Here is a 21,464-nt window from a genome sequence, read left to right on the forward strand (position 1 = left end):
TAGGTGCGAAAAAAATAAAGAAATTGAACAGTATTTCTGTTTTTTTTGTAGGGTAAGTATTCATAAAGTTATTCATGTTTTAAAAAAGTATCTGGATGGTTGTAAGTTTGATGCCGTCGGACTTAAAAATTTCTAATTTCCTTATTTGGAAATCACTGCAAATAACTGGAGAAAGTAAGCGTTCAGTTTTAGAATAATTGAAGGCAAACACGCCAAAGATCATGCAAACACACGATATTTTATGGATGTTTTAAACGTTTTTCGCGGCAGTGCAGTTAACGTTCAGTATTCATTAAGAGAGCAAGTGGAAGTCATTCAGCATTCTTTTACCAGAGCAGTCGACACGTTTTACTCAATACTTGCCAACGTTTGGGCAACGAATCATAAGTTTTAAAGCATTTCTTTATTTGTCCTTTTGTTCTTTTATCGACCGCTCATATTTCCTTATATACTTCTTTATCGACCGCTCATATTGCCTTATATGCTTCTTTATTAACCACTCATATTGCTTATATACTTCTTTATTAACCATTCACATTGCAATAAATATTGCTTCATATATACAAAAAAATAGGGATTTGGTTTATAAAAATAGCTTTTTTTTTTATTTAAATAAAATAATAATAACAATATACAGTATTTCTTTGCTCGTAGCGTTTTAAAAGTTTGCTTGACTTACCTAATGTCATCACGATAGCATCATCTAATCTAAAAATACATCGATTAATTTCGTGGGACTCAAAAAGTTCTCACAAGAAAAAAAAAAGAAAAAAAAAAAAAAGAAAAAAAAAAAAAAGAAAAAAAAAAGCCAAACTCAAGGATGCAAAGACACAAGGATTCAAGGTTTTAAGGACTTGGGCACTCAAAGCAAAAGAAGAAAAGACATCAGTACTTAAGAACCAAAGCAAGGACGAGAAAGAAACAGTAAAAGGCCAAAGCAAAGTAGCACGTAACTATAATAATTATTAGCTATCGAGTATACGTAGTAGAAGTAATAGTACCTTTCTTTAGATAGGCCAGAAGAAGACTAGCTAAGCATATACCAACAAGTAAAGAAAAGGGAAGCAGCACGCATCTATAAAAACTATTAGCTATGAAGGATACTTAATAAAAGTAATAGTACCTTGCTTTAGATAAACCAGGAAAAAGAAAAGAAAAAAGCAAAGAAAGAAAAAAAGACACCAGCCAAGCTTATACAGTGGCCGTCAAAACTGGTCGCATGTTTTCATATTTTGCCTATACGCACTATCTTCTTCTTCATTCCTTAGTCTATAGCAATGAAATATAGTTCATTCGAAAGAGCAAACTCTGGACAATTATATGGTAACACAGACATCACAGTAGAGCCAGTATACTGGTAGTAATTGGCACTTAAAGTCCGACGGTACATGCGACCAGTTTTGACGGCATTAATAAGTCAACATTTTTACACACTTTATTTAAAAAAATTAATATTTAGTCCAACGACCTTTTGCTTTAATAACTGCAGCACACCTTTTCGGCATACTTTCGATGTATTTTTGGCATTCTTCTTTGGAAATGGCATACCAGGTCTGACCTATACGCTCCCATAGCTCATGCATACTAGTTGGTGGTGCCTCATAGCTATGAAATAGCTCTCTCTTTAAATGAGCCCACATATGCTCTATGGGATTTAGGTCTGGTGATTGAGGAGGCCATTCCAATGCTTCAAATGGCTGCTGGTCAATCCATTCTTTCACTACCTTCGATGTATGCTTCGGATCATTGTCCTGCTGAAACACCATTTTGGAGGAATCCAAGCCATAACTTTCCATTGTCTTGAGTAAGTCATCTTTTAAGACCTCAAGATAGCCTTCGCTATTCATACGATGACCTACATCAACTATCCACCCAACTCCTTCCCATGTAATGCAGCTCCAGACCATGATATTGCCGCCTCCATGCTTGACGGTTTGCTGTACATGTCGCGAGTTCAATTCCTCATGGGGTAGTTTCCATGCATAAGCCTTTCCGTCGGATGCAAAACGATTTACTTTAGTCTCATCAGAGAATATGACCCGTTTCCAGTCATCCACAGTCCAATGTTGGTGCGATTTGGCCCACTGAAGGCGTTTCACGATGTTTTGGCTGCGTAGCAAAGGTTTTTGAGGCTTGACAAACGCTATAAAGCCAGCTTTTTTAAGAACGCGGCGTACGGTACTGTCACTTACTGACATTCCAAATTCTTCTTTTAGAGCTTTTTGGATCTCTACAGCATTATTTTTTCTTCCTAAGGTGACTAATCTCCGGATGTAGTTCACCATGCGTTGGCTAATTAGAGATGGGCGACCACCTTCATCAACATTTCCACTCATCTTAAGAGATGAGCGGTACTTCTGAACAGTGGTACGACTAACACCAACTTGTTTTGCTATTTTGCTGTTTGACTTCTTGGATCTCAGCAATGAGTAGATGTTGTTTGCTTTGTCATTTGAAATTGCACGCATGTCGGATCTGCAATGGTATAATGTCTTAATGGAGTGCTGCAATTTAACAAAAAAACACTTACATGTAAATAATATTACGATGAAAGAAGAAAGAGAAGAAAAAAATATGAAAAAATTGCAATTAAGCCACATTTTTGTGACTATATTATGTTACTTACAAACGCCGTCAAAACTGGTCGCATGTACCGTCGGACTTTAAGTGCCAATTACTACCAGTATACTGGCTCTACTGTGATGTCTGTGTTACCATATAATTGTCCAGAGTTTGCTCTTTCGAATGAACTATATTTCATTGCTATAGACTAAGGAATGAAGAAGAAGATAGTGCGTATAGGCAAAATATGAAAACATGCGACCAGTTTTGACGGCCACTGTACCAACAAGTAAAAGAAGAAGCAATGATAATCCTGGGAAAGAGATTTTATAAAGACCATTTAAAACATCAAGAAAGCAACCATTACGATTTTACTAAAGTACAAGTATCATTAGAACAGAAATAGAATATATATAATATTAAGAACTTACCTTTTAGAAAGAATGTTTTTTTAAAAAAAAAGAAAAAAAAAAAAGGAAAAAAAAAGTACTTTTTTTTATAGCATCATTTTACCAGTGTTACAATTACCTACTATCGATTAAAAACAAGTTTTCTTTAATATGGTTTAACTATTGAAACACTCAGAGAGGTTATTCATAAACAGTTTAAATTCTTTTTTTTATTATTATTCAAATGTAATATCTTTAACTATAAAGGCTTTTTCTTTCCTTTTTTTTTCTTTGCTTTTTTTGTAAAACAAATAAAAGCATCACCTTACTTTGTATTCATTTTTAGTTCATTTTGTACTCTTGTCTTTTTCTTTTTCCCTATATTATCTGTTTTAAAAAAATGTCTCGTCGTGTCGCTACCCCTATCAACGTTCCCAGTAATGCCCCTAAAAGGGCAAGAATATCTTCAAGCATTACTGGATCATCATCCACTGTTGCGCCGTCCCCTTCTCCTGCTCCCACTGCTGTTGCGTCTTTTGACAGCTTTGAGCCTTCTCTCCTTCAAGGCCCAGTTGGCTCTCCTGCTGTCAGCTTGGCAAGTGGCCCAACCCTTGAGGCCATTTTTGCTCAGATGCAGCAGCAAGAGCAAATTCAACGCCGACAGGAGGAGAATCAACGTCGGCAAGAGCTGAAGATTGAGCAGCTAACTCAATTGCTGCAACAACAGCAACAAGAGCAGCAGCAGCCTCCCCAACAGTAGCCTCCACAGCAGCAACCTTCTGAGGTCAAAGAGAATAAGGCCTTGACAAGTGTAATTTAAATTTAAAAAACAAATTAGCATGTGCAAAATAATAACAAAATTTTTTTTTTGTACCTTTTTGAACCATAGGCTTTTATATTGAAGTACTATAGAGAGCATTTGGTTCCTTGTGGTGTCACCTTTGACCTGAAGGAGGTCTTGCGCTACAAGCAAAACGCAAAGGTCAGGGATTTGCTTGTAGCAGCTGCCAAGAAGGAGCCATTTTCTGCTGGCATTACTGTTTCTGACATGCGCAGCATGGTCAGAAACAAATTCAACTACATGGTGAGAGAAAGTAAGGGGCTAACGGTTACGTCAGAAGATTCAACGCGTCGTAGTCGTGTGCATGCAGTAAGTAATTAGTATTTAAAGATTGAAATATATAGTGTTTCAAGTACTTACATTACTTTTTTACATTAGAAGCTCGCCATGAGGCGAAATGCTTACAATGCGGCCCCTGAGGAATTTGAAGCTCGTTTTCCTTTTGGAAAACAAATTCTGATGACTGATTGGACGTCAGAGGAAGAAGATGGTCCTGAGGATGAACATGGTCCTGTGTTTGTAGTAAAAAGACCACTCTTTCGAAGCAAAGCAGTAAGTAATATTTTTGTAATAGTGTTTATTTTCTAATTGTTTAGGATAGGGGGTTTTAGGTAAAAGTAGTATAACAACAAAGATAAAGAAATACTGTTAGAACTTGGTATCTCTTTATTAAGTTAAGATAACTAAGATTGAATATTCTAAATTCTACATGTAAAAAGTGAGAGTATTTATAGACATGATACGGATAAAGAATTAGGACAGATTTATGATCAATTCGACAGAATAGATGATTACTATTTCTAATTATTAGTTTAGCCTGTTCCTAGCTTGTATTGTCAATTATGCTATTGGGATGGTTTCAGATAACTCTGGATGTAGGACTATTTAGGAGACGGTACGGATGAATATAAAATCCTCTAGTTCCGTGATTGGATATTATGGCTGTTTTGCCAAATATGAAATAGAAGACAAAAACTACAAAAAGACGATAGTTGTGAAACTAAAGATTATATATGACTTTATTAATAAAAATATTGAGGGTATTTATACTTTTTGAATGTCTGGGTCTTTACCGCTATTTCAATTGATCGGTTAAAAGAATGATATGGAATATAAGGAAGGATAGTGGATAATCAATAGCCGCTGTCTACTTGACGAATCAAGGGACAATGAAGTAATTAAACTATTGATCTAATGATAATTATAGAATAGGATTGAACTGCCGTTGTTGTAATCAGGTTCCGATATAGTCTTTTAGAACGCTGGTAGGACAACAGGGCAAGATTGGCTATTGCAGAATTCTCACGTTTATTAATAGAGATCTGGTTAGACTATAATTCTGTAGTATCCAAGTTTATCCATGAATGTTCACTTTATTAGTTGTGTGGATACAACATTGCCCCCTTCTAGTTTGAAGCAAACGGTAAAAGGATAAGTGAAGATTCAGGAAAAAGTAATTGTCATACACAATAAGTGCGATAATGATCATAGGGCAGATAAATAGACATAGTATAATTGAGGGAAGATCGTAGTAGTAAGTTGTCATAAAAACCTGATAGTAAAAAAACCTTCTTTAGGAAAAATTGTCTTAGGGAAAAAGACGGTCAACTACTGAGACAATTTAACGTCTTGATCTCTTGCTTCTACTGTGATGATCACGAGTAGGAACGGTACGTTTGGGTAATCTTGCTTTCTTTGAGACAGCAGTATTATTACCTGCTTGACGACGAGCCCAATATGTTTCAATTGAAGATCGATCATCAAAACTAGAAGTAGGTTCCCAAGTGTAATCCATAGGATCATCGTATCCTTTCCAATGAACAAGGTACTGGTAATTACCTGGAGTTCCTTTGTGTTGTATAATTGCTTGAATCTCATAATGTTGATCATCGATTGATTCTGCACTTTTATTGCTGGGTAATGCAATAAGTTTTAAGTGTGAGGTTGGTACATCTCTTGATAAGAGGTTATTTTGTTTGTCAACTAATATGTAACTGCCATTAGTTGTCATTCCACTTATATAAAAAGGACCTTCGTAATACGGATCAGTTTTGTTTTCCTTATTCACATTTTTAATCATGACTTCACTATGGAGTGGGAATGGTGTGTGAACGATTTTGTTTGTTTTCATAAAATATGCATTGTCTACATCCTGAGTTTCCTTAATGCGTTTAGCAAGAGCAGGGATAACGACTTCAGTAGCATATTTAAGTCTGTTTTCTATTGCTTTAGAATCTACAGCTTCACTTCTAAGAGTGGGTTTAATATGAGAATAATCTTTCATATCATTTGGTACTTTATTGAAGATTACTGTATATGGTCTACTCTTATGAAGTCTGGAATATTTCAGATTCATAGCATATTGGGTTGCAGGTACATATAGATCCCAATCTTCTTTTCTTCCTTGTAACTGTTTAACAATAGTCTTTTTAGCAATTCCTACAAATGCTTCATTGACTGAGTTACCAAGGGGATTAAAAGGGTTAGACACTCTCTTATCGATACCACTGTTATTAATAAGTTCAGTGACGATGGTAGCAGTAAACTCTTTTCCGTTATCACTAGCAATGACCTTAGGCCAGCCGAAAGTACAGAAGATATCAACAAGCTGTTTGGCAATAGTAAGAGCTTGTTTATCAGGAATGGCTTTCAAGATAGTAAAGCGAGAAAATAAATCAACCATGACAAGAAGGAAATTATTTCCGCTCGTAGATGTTATATTAAAAGTGCCGAGGTCCATAACCCAATGATCTAGAGGCCCGTCAGGTAGGATACTTCTAGGGGGATGATAACCTGTTTTGGCAATATTAAACATTTTACATTCGTGACACTTGGATATGACATCCTGAATATCTTGACGTAAATTAGTCCAATGGAGTTTATCACCATGAATGGTTTGTTCTATGGCTTTAATTCCATAATGGCCTAATAAGTGAGCCTTTAATATTATATCTTTTCTTTCCTCAGGAGGAGGTGTGATATAATCTTCATATTGCAAAGCGCGATGCAATAAGGGTTTTGATGATGATGATGATGTTGCAGAAGTGACTGCATATGTTTGTGTTTCATAACTTTTAGATTTTTCTTTAAAAGTTGGTTTTCTTTTTTCTTTTTCTTTACCACGGATACTGTAGATGGCAACATTGTTGACATTGTTACCCCCCTCCAGTTTATTGTCATCTGGGAATAAACGACTAAGTGCGTCTGGGATAATATTCTTAATGCCAGGACAATGAACAATATCAAAGGAATATTCGAAAATTGTTTCAAACCAAACAAGCATGGCAGCATTTGGAACAACTTGCTTCTTGATGTAAATCAAGGCTTTGTGATCAGTTGTCAAGGTAAAATGACGGTTATATAACCATTTATTGTATCTCTCAAACATGAATACAATCGCTAACAACTCTCGTTTGTTTGTATGATAACGACGTTCGGTAGGAGAAAGAGATCTTGCAGCAAAGGCGTTATATTGAATGACTTGGTCGATGACTTGATAAACGACACCGCCGATACCATAAGCACTAGCATCTGTTGCGACGTAGAATGGGTACTTAAGGTTAGGAATGTGAATAACTGGGGCATTCACCAAGGCATCCTTAATGTTACGAAAACTGCATTCATGGGTTTCATTCCAAATTCCTTTTAAAGAATTAAGAGATCGTAACCGGTCAAGTGGAGCAGTCAAGCGAGAAAACATAGGTAAACTATTACGGAAATAGTTTGCAAATCCAAGAAAACTCATGACTTGTCTACCAGTTTTAGGTGTGGGCCAAGAATGTATATTTGTCAGTTTACGTTGATCAGGGATTAGAGAACCATTGTTAGCAATAGTCCATCCAAGAATGTTTACACAACTTTGTGCAAAATGTGTCTTTTCAACATTAATAATTAAGTTTGCAGCAGTAAGACGTTTCAACGCTTCACGGACATACTCAATATGTTAATTCATGTCACCAGAGCTGAAGACACATAGATCATCAATATAGAGTGCAGTGTAGGGAAGATCTGCGAACAAATTTGTAAGAACACGCTGTACAATGTTACCGGTACTTGTCAAGCCAAAAGGACAATGACGAAATTGATACTGCATACCAGTGAATGGATGAGTAAATGCGGTTTTAGGTCTATCAGATTCTTGGATAAGAAAACGATGAAAGCATGCTCGTATGTCGAAAGTAGTAAATATAGTAGCAGAACCCATACGTTGATGAAGATCACTGATTAGAGGTAAAGGCATTCTATCAACATTCTTCACGAGTTGGTTAAGCATACGTGGATCAATAACTGCTCTTTTCTTAGTGTATAATCCGTTAACATCCTTTTTTCCAACAAGAAAAATAGGGTTATTGAAGCGAGTATTGGAAGGAGCAGGTTCAATGACACAATCATCCAACCAAGTTTGAATTTGGTCTTCCATGATTTTTCTGTTAGCAATAGCAATATCGGGTTGTCTTCGATAAGCAAAGGCATTGGGTTCAGTATCAAGAGTAATGATAGCACCAGGTAAATTACAATGAGAAGACATGGGGATACTCGTATTAGCATCTAACAAAGGTTGAATAGTGCTCATCAATTGCTGTCTTTCCTGTTTAGTGCCAACAGGAGTTTCATTTGGCTTATAGTCATCAGGGTTAACTGGATCAGGTATTTTAGGAATATTAGAATTTAACCAAGAAGTGGCTAATCCTGTTAAACCTATTCTTAGTTTAGGCAAAATGTCAAGTCCTAAACAAATGGGGACATCACTGCTAAAATCAAACACTTCAAATTCATATGACAAACGGATTTGGTTATAATAAACAGTAAGATTTATTATGCCTAACCGGCTTACAGTACTTGAACTATTATGTCCTAACTTGATCGATCCTGGATTAGGTGTTGGAACTAAACCAAGCGACGAACAGAACGAAGGAGACACACACGAAAAAGTTGAACCGGTATCAATCATGGCCCATGTTTTGATGTGCTCTACAATAATAGGAACATAAAGCGTATTAGTGTTTGAAGGCGCTTTAGAAAAGATGTGATGTGTAATGTACTTACAGGCCTGAGCAGCTTCAGCCACAGTAAGGGCTTCTGCAACATCAATGTCCATATCATCCGACGAATCGGGAACAGAGACAACGGGACCAGCAGCATCAGTCTTACGACCGGAAGAAGCATCACTACTACTTGTAGTAGGAGTGGCAGAAGAACCAACAGAGGCAGAAACATCGTTACCAAAAGAGGCAACGGAAGACAAGGAAGAAGCAGGGGATCGACTCATTCCGCGAAACAAATGAGAAGGCCCAGCAAGATCAGAGTCGTCAGCCGAAGAGCCAGTTGAGCGACCCTTTCCTTTGCATCGATGACCAGGACGCCAGTTGTCAGCACCACAAGAGCGGCACGGACGTCCCAAACCGGAAGGTTGGTTTCTTGGATTCCACTGAGAGGCAGCAGAACCAGAGGAGACATCAACTTGGGTAGAACCCGAAGAAGGAGAAAGAGAGGAAGATTTCTTCATAGCACGACATTCATCGTTGCTATGGGTGGTGGTCTTATGGAAGCTGCAATACTTCCTAGAAGCCTTTGGATAAGGTGCAGCACGAACAGCAGAACCAGAGACAAAAGCAGAGGATTTCTTCCGACCAGAAGAAGAGGAGTCATTGACCATGGAGGGGCCAGCAGAAGTGTGAGAAGCGTTAGCAACTCTACGTACTTTGTACAATGAATGGTACAAAGTCTTGGCCAACTTGACAACGTAGTCGACCGATTCTTTTTGCGCATCCGTACAATTGGCTAAGGACACGATCACCTTCTTGTAAATGTCGGCCTGAAGACCGATCAGAAAGCAACGAGTCAAGACACAGCGATCTTGGATCTGTGCCAAGCGACGGAGGTTGTTGAAACGTTCAACGCATTGGTCAACAGTCTCAGCAGCAGTCATGGAGATGCGTAACAACTCCGTTGTAGACGTGGCCTTTTCTTCAGCCGAACCAACACCATAATGGCCAGTAAAAGCCTTTTTGAACTGACTCCACGTATGGACATCCTCCTTTTCTTGATATTCATCAAGCCAAGTACGTTGACTAGACGACAAGCAGGGAGGGAGAAGACGAAGCCAGTGCTGATCAAGATCAAGACCATGTGCGAACATCACGTCCTGAAACTTTTTTAAGCAGTGCTTAACATCCACAGAGACAGGGGCAGATGGGTCAAAGACCGCACCCTTCCACTGCATGAGGGGTAGGTTTGGAGGTACAACATTCAAGGCTGCAGGGGCAACCTGAGGTGCACCAGTCCAAGCGGTAGGAACAGCATGGGTCATAGCTCGTTGGAGGAGATCTCTAGTATGAACTAGTCTCTCTAGGTCCTTGGAGCAGGCTTCGTACTTGGCGCGCACCATGCTATCTTCCTCTGACTCAGGGGTCGTGGAAAGAAGACGAACAGACAAGTTAAGGATAACTTGGGTGGCACCGATGATGGTGGAATCCAACTCCTCAATAGAAGAGTGGATGGATGGAGCTGCGATTCTAGGCTCAAAAGAACCAGAAGAAACTGCGGACGTGGTCATTCCAGAGGACTGTGCCTCTGAAGATAAGGTAGATACATCTGACATACGACGGGCGTTATCAGGATAAGTTTTATCATTACTACTGGAAGAACCAGCAGCAGCAGAGTTAAAGTCATTTGAGTTTGACATAGTGGTAAGGTAGGTAGTAATAAAAAGAGGGTTGTTTTTAAAAATAAAGTCAATAAAGAATTCACAAAAAAAAATGTTTTGCCAAATATGAAATAGAAGACAAAAACTACAAAAAGACGATAGTTGTGAAACTAAAGATTATATATGACTTTATTAATAAAAATATTGAGGGTATTTATACTTTTTGAATGTCTGGGTCTTTACCGCTATTTCAATTGATCGGTTAAAAGAATGATATGGAATATAAGGAAGGATAGTGGATAATCAATAGCCGCTGTCTACTTGACGAATCAAGGGACAATGAAGTAATTAAACTATTGATCTAATGATAATTATAGAATAGGATTGAACTGCCGTTGTTGTAATCAGGTTCCGATATAGTCTTTTAGAACGCTGGTAGGACAACAGGGCAAGATTGGCTATTGCAGAATTCTCACGTTTATTAATAGAGATCTGGTTAGACTATAATTCTGTAGTATCCAAGTTTATCCATGAATGTTCACTTTATTAGTTGTGTGGATACAACAATGGCTAATAATAATATCTCAGTTAGGATAAATGTTTGCGTGACTTAATGATGATCCGGTAAGTAATTGTCATTCCTTATTCAACATGCTCATATCATCAATAAACTATATTACAACCACGCCATACATTTGACTGTGTGAAGTTAATATGAATAAAGCCTAATATAAAAATCTAATCAAAGTCTTTTATTGATCTGTGCTGGGAATAATGTTATAAATGATTCCAAAGTTATGTCAACATATTATTTAGGATCATATGAGATTCCTTTTACTAAAATAAAGTGACTATAATCTTATGTATCCTTAACACTAATATACCTTTACTTAATCTACAGGTGGACGAATTCCATGCTGTTCTTCAAAAAGCATGGAGGAATTCCTTGTCGAAAAAAGGCACCATCAATAGAACAAGAAGGGTGGTGGAATACTTCGACAAGGAGTTCCCTACAAACCTTGACCATGAGGATTATCCCTCTTGGGCCTTTTCTTCCCCTGGCCTTGGCTTTTCGGCTGAGGTCTCTGGCTCTTCCTCTTCTGCTGCTGCTAATCCCATGCAGTAAGCGTTTACTTTCTCTTTTCCTTTTTTTTTTTTTTTGCTGCCTCTTTTGTTGTCTCTGCAAATTGAATAAAATCTTTTTTTAAAAAAAAACAAATAACAATAATAGTCTAATAAATGATTCTTTAGTAAAATATATAATAAAATAAATAATAATAATAGTAATTGTTATGTTCTGGTAAAGTAAAAGAAATAACAAAGATAAACCAAAAGAATACTTTTTGAGACTGAACTTTATTTAAGACAATCTTAATTGTTAAAAAGAAAACATTGCAAAGTCTACTATTTATATTCTTCTATCAATTGGCGGGTAAATGTGTAGTTATGAGCGTAGATCCAATCATTGACACGTTTGATTGAATAGTGATCACTGAATCGATTATGAAAAATTTTAATTCGTTGTTTTTATAGATCTTATTGTTCTTTAACTGATCTGGGAGAGTTGTCCCGTCTTCATTGAGAGGAAAGATATATTTATATGAAATGCCTCCAGTCAGATCAAAGTTGACTAGGTACCTGATCCATTATTATTCATTTACAGAAATGATGAATAGTAAAGATCATGACTTATTTAGTGTTCATGTTTACTTTATAGAATGAATCTAATAGTGATAGTTTTATATAGAAAGAAGAAGAATATATTTTATTTAATAAAGATTTAAATTATTATCTTTTATCAATTTTAATATACTTCTTTTAGTTGTGATTATTCAATGTCCGTTATGATCAGACTCTGTTCTACAACAGTAATAAAAGAAGGTTTGAATAATTTAGCATAGTTGTTACATATAAATTCGTCTTGGCAGAGCGAGAGTAAGAAGGTGATTATCGATATACAGTTGTTGGAATAATTGTTCGAATGTTTTGCAATTCTATACGTTTTGCTTTGTATCTCTGCAGTCAGATAAGATAGAACTACGTACAATACCTCATTAGAAAGCGATAGTTGTGACATATAGCATATAAAAATTCAGGGGTATGGAATTACTTCCATATATAGTAAGATCAAATTGCGTCAAGCATATGCATTCGAACAATTTTTCCAATTAAATCATCTTTTATTTAATATCGTGTATAACCGCCTTTAGCTTTAATAACTGCTCTACAACGAGCTGGCATACTCTTGATATATGCTTGGCATTGCTCTTTGGTAAAAGAGTTCCATTCTTTCTCGATTCTAGACCAGAGATCATGCACTCCTTTAGCCCTACCTTCATATAAGCTCAGCCTCAGCTTTAAATGGTGCCAGAGATGTTCTATAGGATTCAAATCTGGACTTTGAGCTGGCCAATTGAAAGTATGCTCTTCTTTAAACCCATTTTCCTTAAACCAAGCACGAGCAAGCTTTGATGTGTGCTTAGGATCGTTGTCTTGTTGAAAATAAATAGCTTCCTGTTCGTAACCATAGTACTTCAGACTGTCCATAAGTGTAGTTGACAGGATATGAACATAATCTGATGCTTTCATAGTACCATCCTCAATTGCGCAGGCATATCCAGGACCATCCCACGTCATACAACCCCAAAGCATCACACTGCCAGCTCCTCCTTTGACTGTAAGGTCAAGATGACGAGGCTGCAATTTGTCACCGGGTCTTTTCCAAAAGTACTTACAGCCATCTGAACCCCAAACATTAACCTTGGTCTCATCGGAAAACACCATACGTCTCCAGTCATCTTCTGTCCAATTTTTGTGAGCTTTAGCCCATTTTAGTCTAGCTTCCATGTGACATTTTTTGAGGAGAGGCTTTTTCTTCTTAATTTGGGCATTGAAACCCATACTATGAAGCATTTTTACTGTACCAAAATAGCCTATCTTATGACCAATACTGTTTAAATATGACCATACGTCCTTTGCATTCTTAAGTGAACCATTTACAAGCTCTCTCTTCAGGTAATTCTTTGTTGTTGAGCTTATAGTAGTCTTTATACCAGCATGACCTCGAGTACGTTCAGGTGTATACAAGCCCTTGTATTTGCTCAAAGTGGACCTTGATACTCCTGGAACACGTTTCATGATTTCTGAGTATGATAAACCCTTTTTCAACAGCGACAGAATGCTTTCTTGCTTGCTACGAGATAAAGTATGTACCATGATATAAAGAAGTATAGGCTGTACGAGATAGAAGGGAAACACTGCAAAATCCAGCCTTATTTATATATTTTAAGCTCTGACTAAAAGCAAAGGCGTTGTTTCATTATTACATCATTTAGTAATGCGGTATTTGTGATGTCAGAAGCGGCAACGATGTCATCATTATAGAATGCATTGAGTTGGAAAAATTGTTCGAATGCATATGCTTGACGCAATTTGATCTTACTATATATGGAAGTAATTCCGTAACCCTAGCTTTTTATATGTTATATCCGACGGCTGTCGCTTTCTAATGAGGTATTGTACGTAGTTCTATCTTATCTGACTGCAGAGATACAAAGCAAAACGTATAGAATTGCAAAACATTTGAACAATTATTCCAACAACTGTATCTTATGAGTTTTGAAACTTCAGCATCAATGTCATCATGACCAGAGGTAACTTCATGCGCATTGGCATTAATTGTTGGGGTTATTTCAGAGCCATCTTCAGTAGTAGAAGGGTCTTGACTTTCTTGTTCGATCTCCATATCAGATGGATCATGCTCCATGGGTCGATCGTCTTGTTTAGGGCTTTCAATAGCAGTTTACCAGGGTAAGAACCAGAAGGATGATTAATTTTAAAAAATGTTTTAATCGCAAGATTAAATAAAAAATTAAACAAAAAAACAATAGCAGCAATATAAAATTAAAATCCTTCTTTATTGCAGATTTCTTTATATTGCAAAAGAGCCCCGTTTAATGGATAAAAAGTTGGCATCTATTTATATTCTTTGTGAGCGTAGATATAAAAGACATAGACTCGGTAACGATGTCGTGCTGAAGAACCAATGATTAAGCTAAAGCTTGTCGATGTTCTAATATATGCATCTGAAGTTGAACAATAGAAATAATAACCAGTCAATTAATTTTGATCTAATTACTTTTGGGGTTGACAATTGATTAGACTCGCTAGGATGACAAATACTGATCTTATTGTTCTAAATTTGGAAAAGTGTGGAATTGTTCAATCATAGTTTAATCTTTGTGTATCGTTATTATTTTAATACAACTGATATCTTATAGAAAATAACTATGTTTACAACAAGAGGATTTTATATTCATCCGTACCGTCTCCTAAATAGTCCTACATCCAGAGTTATCTGAAACCATCCCAATAGCATAATTGACAATACAAGCTAGGAACAGGCTAAACTAATAATTAGAAATAGTAATCATCTATTCTGTCGAATTGATCATAAATCTGTCCTAATTCTTTATCCGTATCATGTCTATAAATACTCTCACTTTTTACATGTAGAATTTAGAATATTCAATCTTAGTTATCTTAACTTAATAAAGAGATACCAAGTTCTAACAGTATTTCTTTATCTTTGTTGTTATACTACTTTTACCTAAAACCCCCCTATCCTAAACATAAACAATGGACTTGGGTACAAGAAGGAAGGCCTCTTCAGGTTCACAACGTCCATCAAACTCATAAGCATGGAGGCGGTAGTATACTACTTTGGAGCTGTTTGACAGCAAACGGAGTTGGATATATCACTCAAGTGCTCGGAGGCTTAGATTCAGAGCTGTATTGCAAGATTATGATGGAGGATATGCTCTCTTCATTAGAAGAATACGATATGTCAAAGGATGACATTATATTTCAACATGATAACAATCCAAAGCATACATCTAGACTAACACAAAAATGGTTCGTAGATAACAAGGTGCAGCTACTGAATTGGACAGCATATTCACCCGACTTAAATCCTATAGAGAATTTATGGAATTACTTAAAAGTCCGGCTGTATGCTTATGAAACTGCACTCTTAAGTATGAAAGAACTATTTGAACGGGTTGCAGATATTTGGTACAATGAAATTACAAAGGAATACTGCGAGCAGTTCGTATGCAGCATGCCGCAAAGACTACAACTTGTTTTAAAAGAAAAGGGCGGTGAGATTAATTATTAGCTAATAAAATAAAAAATGTCGACAAAAACCCAAAAAATTGTTCATTTTGATTTTGATTTTTGATTGGATATTTTCCGGCCTTTACGCACAGCACGTGATATGATTACGGTGTAGTAAAGAGCTGAGAAGCAGTGCTTCATAATGGTTTATGTTGAGTGCTGATTGGAGATTATGCGAAGCAGATTCAGTACGAAATGTGTAAAAGGCGGTTCAAAATGAACAATTTTTTGAGGTAGTGTAAATGACGTAGGCTGACAGAAGCATCCCATATTTACTTGACGATATCAACCCACCATACTTGAGATATTTGGTACTTATAATATGAAAAAAGTAGGAAGTCAATAGCTAACAACTACTATTTATTAAGTAAGAAAAAGGAGAGGAACTAATAATTTAGAATGAACCCTGGATTATAACGTCTGACTATTAATTGTATAGTCTGACGTAGGCTGGACTGAGATCAATAATAAAATAATAAATAAAGACATCATTAATGACCAAACACGACAATACTTCAAATTGTCAGGTTATTATCATTATTCAAATACATATAAATATCCATCATAATTCTATTCAATAAACAGTATCTGATTATTCATAACTCTTATATCGTGTATATTTCCTTTGTAAAACTCTGATTCCTTTTTATTCCTATTATTATGTCCGACAATCGTTACACTAAAAAAGTCACAGCTTTCAATAATCAGCTGTTGAGATGAAAGTGAAACTTGGCTGTTCATGGCAGTGACAATTATCAGGATCTATTCTTATTCAAACTCATCTGTAAAGATTTAGCTTAGAATGATAAGATTGTATCTTATTGACATGTCAAAACATGACACTAATCTTTCAAATAATTGAAATAACGCGTAAAATAACGTTATTCAAATCAGTGAGGGATTCCCAGAATAAAAGATAATCTATGACAGACATACAAAAGAACAAATGAAAAGTTTTCATAATCATAATTAGAGATAACACTTGCTAAAGTACCTGAATATCAGAAGAACGATCACAATACAAGATATCAAGCCACTCACTCAATAAGATATAAATACCTGCCTTCAATCAGAATAATTTTTACTTTAACTTAAACTGATATAAAGATCAGTCTCAAAAAGTACTCAAACTGTTTATTTTTGTTTCTACCTTTTTCTCAATTACTATTACCATTATACAACACTTTACACACAGTTCCTGATGCTCAGCACATTTTGAGGACCTTCAGATACCGTATTTCCCTTTTATTTCTTCTGTAGTTTCAACCAACAAAAAAAAGGGACTAATTTAGCTGTCTAGAATTTAAAATGTATGTCCATATTGAGTAGTAAAGTAGAAAACATGAACCATTTAGATAATCCGTTCTCACAAAGTTGATTTTACAACCTTCATATAAATAAAGTATGGAATAAAAATATCGAACTGAATAAGCGAGTCTAAAACAGTATGATATTTGCTTTATTGCAAGTATTTATTTCTAATGGAATTTATGTGAAGCAATTACGTATACATAAAAGCATATATGAATTGATTTTTATTTTATGCGGGAATATCGTTCCAAGCAATAAAGAACATTAATCCCAAACCAATAAACATCGCTACAAACTCTGTAACAGCCTGTTTTCTATCCTTTTTTATGTTTCCTGTTACTTCGAGTAATTCGGGTATGACACCAACAGTAGCGATATATAAAAATCCACCAGCAGCAAAAGGAATAACAAGGTCTCCAATTCGGAGATCTGTGCCAAGCAACCCATTAGCTTTGGTTCCAGCATTTTTTTCTTCTGCTACAACGCTAGAAAGAGAAGACTCCTCAATCATTATACCAATAAAAGTGCCCAAAAATGCACCAACTGCTGTCGTAAACTGAGCCATCATGGCTTTCTTTTTGCTAAATCCAGATTGAACCAAAATAGCGTAGTCTCCAACTTCGTGGGGGATTTCATGAAAGAATACAGCAACGGCAGTAGTGGCACCTACAGCAGGTGAAGCGTAAAATGATGCTGCCATCGCAAGTCCATCTGTCATATTGTGTGTAAAATCAGCCAAAAGGTTCAAGTAAGCACTCAATTTAATTCCATGTTCGTGTTTATGAACGCCAGCGTCCAAGGAGACTTCATTTTCCTTTTTATTAGTAGGTTTGCGTTGTCTCAATCCTTCTTTCTCGCTCTCCTTCTTTACAGCTAAAGAGTCACCGGCTGCTTTTACTTCTTCAATATGACTATGACTATGTCCACTGCCTCCGTTGAATACACGCATCATCTTATCCATAAAGAAAAAGAAAAATAAACCAACAAAAATACCAGAGCCAATAAGAACGTTCTTTTGGTTGTCAATAACAACAACAGCGTTTTCTTCAGTGTGTTCACCCAAAAAAGCATGAGGAAGTAAATGTAAGAAAACATCGCCGAGAAGTCCACCTATTAAACGAAATTAGTTTTTGGATAAACCTAATAATATTTTTCTAATAACATACCGACCGCAAAACTAACAAGAACATTCAGGGAACCAGTGTTAATATCGGGAGGAACAAAATAAAGCAACAAATTTGGAAATATAGAGATGTATGCTGTAGCCAAAATTGAATTGGTCATAGCATTTCCTGGAAAAAGAAGTGCAAATGCAGCAGCCTGTAGAGACATGATATTAACAGTAAAAGAAAATAAATCATTTAATAAATGAATAAACGTGTCATTTTAAGTTGATCTTAAATCACGTGCTTTTTATGTTGTGCTTTATTACTGAACTTTTCTCTCTTTTATAAGCTACAACTAGAACATCCGGGCACACCTTTGTAGTCACATAACCTGTAAAAGAACACCATTCATGTTTACTTTTTATTTTTAAAAAAATAATGGATATTAATAAATCCATATTGTAATGACGATACTCATGGCGTGTTTTCATTGGACGCAATGAAAGAACCTATTTCATTTTGCTCCCAAGTCTTGATTAATCGAATATCAAGATAGCATATAGGATCAAATTGTATCGTTTTTCATTGTGATCACACGAAGTAACTTATTAAAGTATATCGAGAGCCAGATAAGGGCTTAAATGAGACGACTAAGCATTTCCATCCTGTTCAATATATTGTGTTTACAAAGTTATAGCCAGCTTTTTCATTATTGCCGTTAGTTTTTAAGGAGCCGAAACTTAAAAGTCTAGCCGCACACTTTATTTTTTTTTAATCTTTAAATTTGCATACCGTGAAAATGTCTGATCCCAATCATGCTTCTGTCGAGCCAGAGATGTACAGAAAACAAATTGAAGGTAATGAGTCGAGAATTTAAGATATTAAGCTCTAAATGTATATGATTACTAGACATCTTGAATAACTCAGACCTCAGCATCATAACGACGAAAAAAGTTCGTCACGAACTAGAACATAGCATAGGCCAGACCTTAGAACCCATAAAAAAAGAAATTAATGCAATCATCCAAGAAATATTCTTAAATCTTCAGAGCAAACATACTGATGAAAGTGAAAAACAGGAGCCAGAACTCAAAATAGAAGACCTTGTAGTAAATTATAAAGGGGCAACGCCAAAGAAACAGACAAAGAAACCATTAAAAGCAACTAGTAAAAATCCAAAAAAGAGACCAGCCGAGAAAAAGCAACGCGAGATGCCTCTGTTAAAGGTTTTGCCTCCTCTAAGCAATATAATTAAAACTGAATATGTAAGTCGAGCAAAATGATAGTGTACTGCAGTAATAATAATCAAATGATACCAAGTGTTCTCGTACACAAACAGTTAGCAAAATGTGGGACTATATCAGAGAGCATCAATTACAGGATGAAAACGACAAGCGATTTATAAATTGTGATGATTACTTTAAGGAGCTATGTGATGGTACAGAGAGAATCAATGCTTTTACCATAAACAAATACCTTCAAAAATATTTCGAAAAACTTTCGGATGAAGAGCAAGCAGCAAGAAATCCAAAAAAGGATGACCAGCCACCAGCTAAAAAAGTAAAAAAAAACCCTAGAGACATGCCAATTGTTAAAGTACTTCCTCCTTTGAGTGACATAATAAAGGCCAACTATGTAAGTTTTCTACTTAAAGTCTATATCTGCAAATGTTTAGCTTGCTCTTTGTAGTGTTCTCGTACTCAAACAGTTAGCAAAATATGGGAATATATTAGAGAGCATAACTTACAAAACCCAGCCGATAAGAGACTCATTGATTGTGATGAAAAGTTTAAAGAATTATGCGACGGACAAGTTCAGATTAGTTCCTTTGCTTTAAACAAATATACTCAAAAATGTTTTGTAAAAATTCCAGAGGAAGAACAGTTAATAATTAAGAGGAAATTGTACAATGACCAGCCTCGGCAGCAAGAAGGGGAGAGCGATGACGACGATACAGAAGAGAAATAGAAAAAGAATGACAAAGAGATTAAATACTTATCAAAAAAAAAAAAATAAAGCATAGGGCATTTTGTAGCATTTTTTTTTTTTTTAGAGTCACTGGCTGCTTTGCCACATAAAAAATCAAATAATGTATCCACTTTTATGACAAATAATCTCTTGAATGTGTGATTCAGTCATTGAGCTACCATAGGCATTGAGCTACTGTTGATTATTTCATAAGAAGAATTTATATAGAAGGTAGCTGTTTAAAAAATTATACAATTGTGTTGTGTACTTATCATTAATCAGTTCGCTAGATATGAATGTCAACATAACTTTAGGCTTTATAAAAAGCTAAACAAAGCCAACACGTTATGAATCGTACTCAGCAACTCAAAAGCCAGTTACGGTTGAAATAAAACAGAAAAAAATTACAATGAAGGTGCTAACGTAAGAAAAGTGTTTTTGAAATTACTAGATCAGATGAATCCTGATTATCACTTGTAAACAATGATTGCGACACTTAAGCAATGAAAAGAAAGATGAATGGTATCAGGAACGATACATTGTACAGGCGTCATAATTTTAATTCAAAGAATTCTTTGATGTGTTTTAGAATTAGACAGTATGTTTTAAAAGAACGGCTTCTTTTGGCATGGATGTTGTGCACTATATAAATAGTATACAAAATAATGTTTTCATACATCATAAAATTAACATAATATTGTGTCAATTTGTGTTGGCGTACTAGAATACTTATTGCAAAGCATTTGTTTTGCATCAATCAAACGGTTTGATAAGACTATATGATATATAAGGATATCGTAATAACTATTGTAATACTTTGAGTTAAACTGTCAGGCTCTACTTGTGAATTAACATTTTCTAATGGTTTTCTCTTTTCACAAACTTCAGCCCGTCGAATAAAATTAATACATTTTGCTTAGTGTGGAGCATTGCTTGATATTACATCGAAATACTTTGGTAGAGCCCACTTGTGCCATCATATAAATGTAATATATGCTTTCTAAGAATAACAGCTCTTTAAAAAGAATTATAAATGTCTAAGAAATACCCACGATTTTCTTTTGGTCTTCTGCTTCTGGATTTAGTGGAACAAAGGACCCAAACTCAATGGGGTCACTGAGTCGATAAAAATTAGGCTTTACAGCATGAACATCGAAGTTAGATATTTATTAAGTGGTAAAAGCAATTGAAGACTTAAGGTACACATTTTAGAGAAGAAATGGTTGGTTGTTAGTCACAGTACTTATACATTCAAGTCCAATAAATTAAAAAAATTGATCACTGTTGCAATAAAAAAGAACAAGTCGGGAAAACGTAGTGACAATGACCTACCTAAAAAAATTAGCCGGAATCCTGGCCAACTTGCAGGCTTGAATAAAACCGCGGGTATGTTTATTACTAATGAAAAAATGGATATATAGTTTTTGATTGACCTAATCTTATTCGTTTTCGAAAGGTGCTTTATA

General features: G+C 35.7%; 10 protein-coding genes across 10 annotated transcripts; 5 read left to right on the plus strand and 5 right to left on the minus strand.

Moving 5' to 3' along the window:
- Positions 1–1,693: 1,693 nt before the first annotated feature.
- RO3G_12191 (uncharacterized protein) lies at positions 1,694–1,804 on the plus strand (the record flags this gene model as incomplete). The annotated part of the gene is made up of 1 exon (XM_067666775.1): positions 1,694–1,804. One exon carries the CDS (start codon positions 1,694–1,696, stop codon positions 1,802–1,804), a length of 111 nt encoding a protein of 36 aa, XP_067522876.1.
- A 1,547-nt stretch (positions 1,805–3,351) lies between these two features.
- Positions 3,352–4,403, plus strand: RO3G_12192 (uncharacterized protein; the record flags this gene model as incomplete). Its single annotated transcript, XM_067666776.1, has 4 exons — positions 3,352–3,707; positions 3,864–4,101; positions 4,171–4,344; positions 4,389–4,403. 4 exons carry the CDS (start codon positions 3,352–3,354, stop codon positions 4,401–4,403), a joined length of 783 nt encoding a protein of 260 aa, XP_067522877.1.
- Positions 4,404–5,413: 1,010 nt separating this feature from the next.
- Positions 5,414–7,389, minus strand: RO3G_12193 (uncharacterized protein; the record flags this gene model as incomplete). The annotated part of the gene is made up of 2 exons (XM_067666777.1): positions 5,414–7,316; positions 7,382–7,389. The coding sequence occupies 2 exons, from the start codon at positions 7,387–7,389 to the stop codon at positions 5,414–5,416; spliced, it is 1,911 nt and encodes a 636-aa protein (XP_067522878.1).
- A 346-nt stretch (positions 7,390–7,735) lies between these two features.
- RO3G_12194 (uncharacterized protein) lies at positions 7,736–10,477 on the minus strand (the record flags this gene model as incomplete). Its single annotated transcript, XM_067666778.1, has 1 exon — positions 7,736–10,477. One exon carries the CDS (start codon positions 10,475–10,477, stop codon positions 7,736–7,738), a length of 2,742 nt encoding a protein of 913 aa, XP_067522879.1.
- Positions 10,478–11,051: 574 nt separating this feature from the next.
- Positions 11,052–11,747, plus strand: RO3G_12195 (uncharacterized protein; the record flags this gene model as incomplete). The annotated part of the gene is made up of 4 exons (XM_067666779.1): positions 11,052–11,062; positions 11,187–11,214; positions 11,340–11,560; positions 11,723–11,747. 4 exons carry the CDS (start codon positions 11,052–11,054, stop codon positions 11,745–11,747), a joined length of 285 nt encoding a protein of 94 aa, XP_067522880.1.
- An 875-nt stretch (positions 11,748–12,622) lies between these two features.
- Positions 12,623–13,576, minus strand: RO3G_12196 (uncharacterized protein; the record flags this gene model as incomplete). Its single annotated transcript, XM_067666780.1, has 1 exon — positions 12,623–13,576. The coding sequence occupies one exon, from the start codon at positions 13,574–13,576 to the stop codon at positions 12,623–12,625; it is 954 nt and encodes a 317-aa protein (XP_067522881.1).
- A 367-nt stretch (positions 13,577–13,943) lies between these two features.
- Positions 13,944–14,204, minus strand: RO3G_12197 (uncharacterized protein; the record flags this gene model as incomplete). Its single annotated transcript, XM_067666781.1, has 1 exon — positions 13,944–14,204. The coding sequence occupies one exon, from the start codon at positions 14,202–14,204 to the stop codon at positions 13,944–13,946; it is 261 nt and encodes an 86-aa protein (XP_067522882.1).
- An 872-nt stretch (positions 14,205–15,076) lies between these two features.
- Positions 15,077–15,614, plus strand: RO3G_12198 (uncharacterized protein; the record flags this gene model as incomplete). Its single annotated transcript, XM_067666782.1, has 2 exons — positions 15,077–15,086; positions 15,205–15,614. 2 exons carry the CDS (start codon positions 15,077–15,079, stop codon positions 15,612–15,614), a joined length of 420 nt encoding a protein of 139 aa, XP_067522883.1.
- Positions 15,615–17,153: 1,539 nt separating this feature from the next.
- RO3G_12199 (uncharacterized protein) lies at positions 17,154–18,256 on the minus strand (the record flags this gene model as incomplete). The annotated part of the gene is made up of 2 exons (XM_067666783.1): positions 17,154–18,034; positions 18,091–18,256. 2 exons carry the CDS (start codon positions 18,254–18,256, stop codon positions 17,154–17,156), a joined length of 1,047 nt encoding a protein of 348 aa, XP_067522884.1.
- A 573-nt stretch (positions 18,257–18,829) lies between these two features.
- Positions 18,830–19,998, plus strand: RO3G_12200 (uncharacterized protein; the record flags this gene model as incomplete). Its single annotated transcript, XM_067666784.1, has 4 exons — positions 18,830–18,887; positions 18,940–19,295; positions 19,351–19,665; positions 19,720–19,998. The coding sequence occupies 4 exons, from the start codon at positions 18,830–18,832 to the stop codon at positions 19,996–19,998; spliced, it is 1,008 nt and encodes a 335-aa protein (XP_067522885.1).
- Positions 19,999–21,464: the final 1,466 nt, after the last annotated feature.

Source organism: Rhizopus delemar, genomic scaffold (genome assembly GCF_000149305.1).
Source record: "Rhizopus delemar RA 99-880 supercont3.10 genomic scaffold, whole genome shotgun sequence".
NCBI lineage: Eukaryota > Fungi > Mucoromycota > Mucoromycetes > Mucorales > Rhizopodaceae > Rhizopus > Rhizopus delemar.